Genomic DNA, 9,591 nt, shown 5'->3' on the forward strand with positions numbered 1-9,591 from the left:
TTGGATTAGTTCAGACTTTGGAAGTCTAGCCCGATGTTAAGTCACATTAGAGGATAATGATATGCCAAACTTTGACTAATAAAGAATATTTTGAAATACTATATTCGAAGTTTTTCAGTTTCCATGTGCTTTTTTCTTAGTAAAATGAGACGCGTTTTTCTAAATTTCAAGTGGGAGAATCTCTTTATATACCTACCTCAAATATTTTTTAAGTAGTAACAAGTGTATGTGGAACACTGTTAAGTAAGTGGAAAAACCCTTTTTGTCCTACAAGAAACATGATATTAAATTTAAAACTCTACTCTTGTAATCGATTCAAAAAAAATAAGAATCGATTCCTAACAATGATTTTTGGTTTTGTAAATGATAACAGATTATGCTGTTAGTGTAACTGATTCCAACCGATTCTAGCTTTGATCAGAACCTGTTGCCATTTTTACGGTTTCCAAGGTTCTTTTGTCGAAGGAGATTTTTAGCAGGAATCCGATTGTCACTATCAAGCCTCTTCAAGGTGCTTCTTCGTCTAATGAGGATGTGCTGTCACCAGAGAATTCACCCAAATTTGGAGAACACCCTTGCACCTATTGTTGTTGTTCTTTGCTATAAATTATTTATTATTTTCTTTGTGGAGTTTCATTTTAATTTTCTCCACCTGGTTAATTCTATTATTAGGTTACAAATGCAACCTTTTTTTCATTTCAGTTTCCTAAAAAAATAAATATTACATTAATTATTTAATTGATTTTTTATTTTACTATTTAAAATAACTTTTACAAAAAAATATCTTATTCATAAAAATCATTTTATATTACTATTACTATTAAAGACAATTTGATAATATTAAATTTTTATTTATTAAAATATTTTTTTAATCTATCACATCATTCAAATCTCAATTTTTATAAATTTTTTTTTCAAATCTATTCTCAATTACTTTTAAATTCCTTAAAAAAAACAGCACACAATTTCCTCTCTTAGTTTTCTCACATTCGTTCAAATGAACATTCTCATGTAATTTAGAAGCTTATTCTAAATGTAGTTTATTATCATATTTCTCCTTTATTCTTCCTTTGATATACCGAAAAGAGTATAACATTATAACATTCAGCAAACTTCGAATAGGTGAAATAATAATAATAATAAATTAAAAAGCCTAGAGTTAGTACGAATAGTTTTTATAAAAAAAAATGTGAAAACTATTAAAAGAAATTGGATTATAAAATCAAACTTCTAAATGACTTTTTACAGGTTTACAATGCACAAGTTACAAAACATCCGAAAAAGTACAAGTTTTACAAAACATTGAAAAAGGACAAGTTAGAAAACATTTGACAAACAAAGTAAAATGAAGATGCATGGTGTGAAAAGCAGTTTATTATAAGAATAATAAAATACAGTAGGCATACAAGGGTATGAAACTTGCAAACTTTCCCAGGTGACAAAGTTGAAGATATTTGATTGATGGGAATATTGAGAGGGAAAAAAAGGGTAACTAAACCAAATTGCACGTAATAACCAGAAAACTTCTATGAAAGGCATGGTTCCTAAACTTTTCTATTTATACAATAGAGACCCCAAATTTGAGAAACCCCAACTTAATGATGTTTTTCTTCTTCTTCCTTAAATGCTCATGGGACTCAGAGGTTCGTTAAGAGCTGCAATGGCTGTCTGGATCTTTATCTCCAAATGATACTTATCTTCTCCATTGGCCTGAAAAAAAGTGTATAGAATTAAATATAATATTATCTCTTTTCATAATTTTCTATAACAGTGTGTGACATTGTGTAGCAGTGTTTCTGTTCAAGAAAAGGTGACGAAACAAAAAGAATTAAGTCATCACATGCATGTCTAAGAGATATGCTTGTTGGATATATAGTGTTTTAAAATGTTCAGAGGTTACTGTGTTTGATAAGACTTTTTTTAAGAAAAACATTCTTAGAGAACTAGCATTTGAAGAATACTTTAACAATATTGTTTGTTTAAACACTCTTACAAAGGAAGGGTTGGAACCAAAAGTTCTGATAAAATAAGGAGAATAGTTTTAATCGTGGTGATAATAACATTCTACAGAACCTTTTAAACGTCGTTTCAATAACAGAAATCATATTTTATAATCTCCACTTATCATTAGATTATTTTTTAATTATTTTCTAGATTATTCATTGTTTCATTCTATGGCTATTCTCTAACCTAATGTTCCTTTCCAGACTTTCATATCAAAATTAAACTATTAAACCATATAACTAAAATGAAAGTTGATATTTAAAAAATAAAAGAATATGGACAGATCTTTCCACTAAATTATTACAACATATAATAGTAACAATTAATTTGAATATTTTAGCAGTTAGAACTATGGTTGGACATCTGTATAGCATATTGAAAAGAGGAAAACAAAACACGTCAACCATGACATATTTTATAAAAAAAAAACACGTCAACACTAGATATATTTCAATTGTTTTTTAGAAAGACAGATAGTGCGGCACTTGTTTGTTTTTTAAATCTTAAGCATCTCTATTATGAACTAATAGTCATGTTTAATAGCTATTAAATATTTGGTATGCAATCATTATAATTGATACGATATATCTATCGTTTTGGAGTTGACATTGCTTAAGAAGTAATTGAGAACCCAATTTAATAACGTGCACATAAGGGTATTACCACATTGATAATTTCTTGAATATAAATTTCATTTTTATCGTACAAAAAAAAATTAAGTGATGATAATCTTTTGTAATTAAAACTAAATAATTTTTTATTAAACTTGAACTACGTGTCTCACTTGTTTAAGATATATAAATTAGTTCTGTTATACTTTAAATAAATTAAACTTACAACTAAGCATTAGTCTTTTTTTTTATTCAGACAATTAAGTATTGGCTATTAATTAGTACTAAAGACTTTGGTAGTTCCATTAAAACGAAACACCTGTGAATCTCGTCTACAAGAAAAAAAAAAAGTTTTGTGGATAAATACAATTCATGTTTTGTTCTCCAAGTAGCAATATTCTAAACGGCTCTTTCAATAATGCATTATTTGCCGTAGAGCTTGAAACATCGGTTGGACGTTGGAACACACTTATCTGTTTCTAAATTTTCAAAAACTGCTGTTGTTTCTAAAAAAGTAGCATAGTTTTCCAAATCTAAACACGTCTCTGAGCTATTATTAATTTTTTATTGTAAGGTCTCACTTTCTGTCTCTTATTTTTATTGAGTCCCTTTTAAAAAACAACAGACTCTTGAAATTCATTGTCGCGTTTGCTATCTCAAAATAAAGAAACACAAGGGAACAAGCAAGCATTTTTTTTTCAAGTGGGCATTAAAAATTTGTATGTACTGTAATTTATAAAATGCACTCCTGTCTTATCGTTTTCCTCGTGCTATGGTTTGACTTTGAATTAAATATAAAAACACGTTTATGTGTCTGGCAAATAAGAAGCTTCCTTAATCAACGTAATGGTACTCATTAAAATACCCTCTTCTGTGAAAAAAAAAAGGACAAATAAGAAGGAAAACCAACATAGCAGTGAAACGACAGTTGAATGGTCTTTGACGGGTACGTTTTGGAATGAAGATTGAAATAGTAATAATTAGAATCAGACAGTGGCTAAACGACAAGTGGTTTTGCGTTTGGGTCAAAAGATGGTTGTTTTAGTAAGAGTGGAGCGTGGACGTGGGAGCGACAGAGTGAGTGCAGAGGAAGGTTCGTTATATCGTAGGATGCAAGAGTTGTTGTTGTTGTTGTTGATGAAATTATTGTTTCTAACGAACGAATAAATAACGATAACAAGAAAAACAACAAGAACGTGCGCGATTGAAAAACGGAACCACTTGGGTCAGAGTCACGCCGATCCATGAAGCCTTTTTCACAAGCAGAAGAACGAGAAACACGTTGTCAAAATTCCGTCTTGGTTTTGGTTTTGGTTTTGGTTTTACTAATACTATGTTGTTGAAATTACCTAACAGTGAAGACTCCCCCAAGTTTTGGTCTGTCTCCTCTCGAACAACAATGTCGCAGCCATGTGTGAATGAGTGTTGTCCTCCCAAATGAAATTGATTGTGAGAGTGTTTAAGCATGACAGAAATGTGGGTTTTATGTTGTCTGATTTGGTGCAGTCGTAGATATCTAGGACACTATTTAGGGACAAGCCAGATACAATGGAACAAGGGAAATTGGATTACGTTGCAGTCCTTGTGCTCTGTTTGGAGCACCAATGGTCGAAAGCGACAGTCAAAAGTGAAACAAGAAACAGAAACCGAGATCTTGCGGGGAGTTCACTGTAGTAATTGTTTTCTTTCTAAAATGAGAATACAGATGAAGAAAGGCGTTATCATCACTATATAATCTATTATATTGTTATCCTTTTCAAAATCATCTATTATATTCAAAATTTTATGTTCATTGTGAATTCAAATTTTAATTTATAAGTTAATTTTTTAAAATTAAATTAAAATTTTAAAATAGTACAGGACTTTATTGTTATCACTTATTCAATCTTCTTACGTTTTCATGTTTGATATTATAATTATTTTTCATTTGATTAGTTAAAAAGATATCTAATTAAGAAACTAAGATAGGTTTTTTATAATTAGTTGATTAATTCAATTACCTAACTAATTTGGTAGTTAATTAATCAATTCGATTAGATAGTTAACAAATCAATTTAGTTGGTTAATTAACAAATTAAATTAGTTAATTATGGATTAACTAATAATTGAACTAATTGACTAGTTAACTGATCAATTTATATAGATAGTTATTAACCAAATCATAAATTAAACTAATTGACATATTAAACTAATAATTAAACTAATTTATTAGCTAACTAACCAATTAGATGAATTGTCTAACATACTAAGTTAATTTATATAATCAGAATAAAATAATAATAAAGTCATAAATCATACTAATTGACATATGGAAAGCAACTGTATAAAAATAATATTAGAAAATAACAAAATCAAATCCATATCATATACTTAAATAAGATCAATATCGTTAACGTCAAAGACACGAATAATTGTGTCTTAATTTTGTGTCGTTTAATAAATTTGTAATATGTTAATCAATTAAGTTCCCAGGTAATAATATTTTGAGAAATTCATTTGAACTTTTTAAAGACAAAATCGATTGTTAAAAAGTAAACTAGATGCTTCAATTTGAAGTTTAATAAAAAAAAATTAATATAAATTATTTTCATGAAACTCAAAATTCATAAATGGTAATTTTTAAATATTTTTTTATCTTGTAAAAGTTGATCTTTTACAATCAAATGAGATTATTTTATTTTTTGCAAATTTATCAGAAGAAAATATTAATTATAATTGTTATCCATCATACGTGAATTATTTATTAAAGTAAACTAATTTTTACATATTTGAAACACACCCTGGTCAGCTTGACTTGATGGTAATAAAAAAACATGCACTTTAAATAAGTATCGCCCTTCACTTCAACTTTGTCTTTTATAAATGTTCAAGATCGCAACAATGACAAAATATTAAAACCCTACAGGTGTGTTTGGTATTTACGTATCTAAATTTTTCTTGCCAAAAACAGTAGTGGTGGCCTTTGATTTTTCTTTTCATTTCTTATCCGCCAACTTTGTGATGATACAAAAGGAAAGAAAAATGTTTTTTTTACAGTAGTTGAACGACTTGGCAACACAATTTTTATCATTAAAAAAGTTAATTTTGTATTTCCAAAAAATAAAGAACGAAAAATAAAATAATAAATGTAAAATATGTGCAAAAATTTGTTGAGGATACCAAAATGAAATTAAGCATCCAGAAAAGGAAGCATAATCTTGTTTTGTAGGAAGCTTAGTTGATAATGTTGTTATATAAAGGGAAAGGCCATTTTATTTGAAATTGGATTTCCTGTGAGTTGAACTGCGATATAATTAAGGGAAAAGACTTGAGAATTTTAGGAGTAGTAAGAATCACGCAATCTTTTCTTCCATGTTATCTGATTACTTTTTTTAGTATGACTACAACTTATATGATGTTATGAAGAAAATTACGAGTCTTGAGTCTTGAGTCTTGACCGGACTTCACTCAGAAATTCTGGTTAAAGCCCTCATGATTGCCCTCAAAAGTCTAATACTATTCCTAATGGGTGTTCCACATTTCCACTTTTGCTAAAGTGGTCTGGTGCTTCTCTAGCACGTAGGCCCAAATTCTAGTTGTAACTTCTTTATTTTTTGTGCTGTTATATAGTATAATATACACCACACACTACATTTTCTATAAGATTGTCCTCATTATGAGTTAAAAAATGGAGTTGGGATCTCACGCACCTACCAATTTACCAAAGCTAATTTAATGGGGATAAAGAAAGGGAGGAGAGGGAATAATATATTATAGTAAAGATAGGAGTGGTTGTGAAGGGAAAAGTGATATATATCATGTGATGAAGGAAAGGAGCTAAGAAGACTAACCTCGATGAAGACTGTTTTCAGAAGCCTCCCTGAAAACGAAGTTATGTTAGCAGTGATGATCTTGAGCTTCAAAGATTCGAACACCTCGCACAGTTTCACCATTGTGTCTGTCCTTTTGCTGCATGTCAAACTCACCACGGCAATTTTCTCCCCCATGTAGGTCACGCTCAGCTGCATCCACCACGGCAAAAATCAATTAAAAATTCAAACGAATAACAACAAAAATCGCACGATACCCCACATCATCTTCGTATCACAAATCACCAATACCCCACATTATTTTTATAGTATCAATAATGCAAGAGAGAGAAAGAGAAGGGGATTAACATCAAGGACTTCAATTGGGGAGTTTCTTGAAATGACTGAATCGTATATCTGCTCGGTTCTCTTCTTCTTGGACCTCAGCACCACAGGAAGCTGTTCCTGCTCAAAGTCATAGCTCGAACTACTCTTGTTTGGCATCCCAGATTCAAGATTCATGATCTCAGCTTGGATTATCTTCTCTTGCTCGTGCAAATGCTGGATGTAGTCAATAGCATCCTTAATAATTGAAGCCTTATCCATCTGCAGCAAACAAACGCCACTGATCATTCTATAACAGACACAATTTCACAAACATGAAGCATGCCTCATTTTCTTCTCTCTTATGTTTAAACTCAACACTCCCACTTAGCCTATTCAAAGATATAAATGCGCACACAAAATAAACAGTAAGTTAATAAGCTATTAATTAATTAATTAATCAATCGATCAATTAATCAAAGCTTACCTTGCTGATATTAGGAACCACCGATCTAAGCGCGAAAAGCCTTTCATTGAGCTTCTTCCTCCTATTCCTCTCTGAAACAATGTTCTTAGATGCTGCAGATGAAGCAGCACCATCAGGGGAACTGGAATCGTAGTAGCCTGAAAAAGCCTCCTCGAACCCCCAATTACTGGTGAGGAAAAACAACGCCAAAACGAATAAAGCAGCTTACGTTAGCCGTATTTGAGATTAATTAATTAATTATTGATGAGTTGTTGATATTATTGTGATTAATTAATGAATGTTAAGTGGTACCTGTCAAGCTCTTGGGTCTGGAGGAACATGGTGGTCTCCCAGTAATGCTTGTACTCTTCACCAATATTCTCCATGATTAAGGTTGAGAGAGAATGGGGAGAGAATATGGTGATGAAGGTGGTGTGTATAATAAGAATAATAATATTATGTGTGTTTGTTTCCCCTGTTTTGTGCTGTGGTTGTATGCGTTGGTTTCTTTGTGTTGGGAGACTTATATATAGGGAGAGAAGAAGTTCAGGCTGGAATTAATCACGTGACAAGATCAATAGTTCATCGGACTGGTCTCTATACTCTCTTGTATTTGCTGCTTCCTAGAAATATCCAAATTGTTCAAACTGTTCGGTCCGCATTTAAGGCATTCATCTTCATTTTTTAAAAATTAAAAATTAAAAGATTAAAAATAAAAATTCCTGTGAAGATTTTAGATTTAGAGAGAAAATAATTAGAAACAATTATTATAAGTTAAATGTAATTTTAGATTCAATTTTATTTTTATGTAATTTTCAATTAACTTGTATTTTTTATTTTTCAATAAAATAATAATTATTTAATTTAACTTTACTATTAAATAAAGTATTTGCAAAAGATAAAAATATGGTATTTATATGTTTGTTGTTGTTTTCCAAGCATAGATAAACAAGATTCATGTTGATAATTAGTTAATTTCATGTCGTGCTTCTTTTTATTTAACTGAAATCTTGTAAGTTTGAGAATCTAAAATGTCATTATTCTTCTCTTTTCAAGAGAATCAAAATCTTCTAAGTTTGATGGATGGGTATTTTTGTAAAAACACTCTAGCCTTATGTAAAGAAATTAATGAGTAAATATAATGTTTTTCATACGTCTTTAATCGGATGAACCTGATTAATTATATTAAAGCTAATCTACACGAGTTTAAAATCCTCTAATATTTTATCTATTTCTTAATCATTAATTAATTATTTCTTATCTTATTTTAAACTGTTGTCCTGACTTGCATAGATGTGTCGAGATGACGTCATTACTAGATCATCTAAATTTTATACTAGATATATTTTTTTTAATTTGTAGGAAATATAAGTGTAATTATATTAGAAAGAAGAAATAATTTTGCTTGTATGAGAAAATTGAAAATCTAGGAACTGCATCAATAATTAGAAGAACTGAAACTTGTTTTTATATAATTATTATTTTTTATCGTATTTTCTTACGTGTGATAGAGAAAGGTAGAAAAATAATCAGAATAATATTTATCATTGTGCAATCAGCATAAATAGACGCCGTATATGATATTGTGCCACCTGTCCTTTGGTTGTTGGGCCTGGAGTCCAGGGCACAGATACTTTGAGTGAGTGTGAACAAACAAACGGATCCATTTAAAAAGCTTTTGTATTAAAAACATGTTTTTTATTTTTAATAAAAAAAAAAACTGAAAAACAGTTTTAACTTAGGCCTAAAACACACCTAGTACTTATGTTAGTAACTTGAATGTTTAAATCATTAACAGGGTTCTTCATATAACATAAGTCCATGCTTAATTATTTAGTTAATAGCCATGTTTGGAAAATGCTGCCGAAATCAAAATAGCTTATTTTTCTATAGAGGAATTTCTACAATATGGTTAAGGATAGAGTAAAATAAAATAAAATATTTTAGAATTAGAGATATTAAAAATATGGTAAAATTATTTTTTGCAATTTATGCATACTAAACCGTTCCGTTTCCTTATTAACCTTAACTTACATAAACTTTGAGTTATGTGAAACGTGGATTAAAATACTCGATTTATTTCATACTTTTTTTTCTTGTAAATTAGCTTAGCATAATTATCCTTAAGTATTGTTTATACATAATTATTTTTTGATAGCGACAATAATATTTATAATTTTGCAACATTTTGGGTATTTTGAAATTAATTAATAAGTTTGATTAAGATGAGTGATGGAGTTTTTGTTTATTAATGAAATGGTTTGAATTTTGGTGATATAATATGTGTAAAAATATAAAATTGATGGTATGATTAAAAAGAATGTGAATGTATTTATTTGTATTTTGAGAGATAGGAATGTTATGGAGAAAGAAAAGCATAGAATAGGGTTAGTAGAAA

The 9,591-nt window shown here is 29.5% G+C and overlaps 1 protein-coding gene across 1 annotated transcript; it reads right to left on the reverse strand.

The window, feature by feature from the left end:
* Positions 1–1,358: 1,358 nt before the first annotated feature.
* Positions 1,359–7,762, reverse strand: LOC124821520 (transcription factor bHLH35-like). Its single transcript, XM_047293410.2, has 5 exons — positions 7,506–7,762; positions 7,215–7,380; positions 6,773–7,009; positions 6,446–6,616; positions 1,359–1,710 (listed from the first exon to the last, which is right to left on the reverse strand). The coding sequence occupies exons 1-5, from the start codon at positions 7,577–7,579 to the stop codon at positions 1,621–1,623; spliced, it is 738 nt and encodes a 245-aa protein (XP_047149366.1). The 5' UTR covers positions 7,580–7,762; the 3' UTR covers positions 1,359–1,620.
* Between the last annotated feature and the right edge of the window lie 1,829 nt (positions 7,763–9,591).

This window comes from Vigna umbellata, chromosome 2 (genome assembly GCF_029865625.1).
Source record: "Vigna umbellata cultivar VRB3 chromosome 2, Vumbellata_1.0, whole genome shotgun sequence".
Taxonomy (NCBI): domain Eukaryota; kingdom Viridiplantae; phylum Streptophyta; class Magnoliopsida; order Fabales; family Fabaceae; genus Vigna; species Vigna umbellata.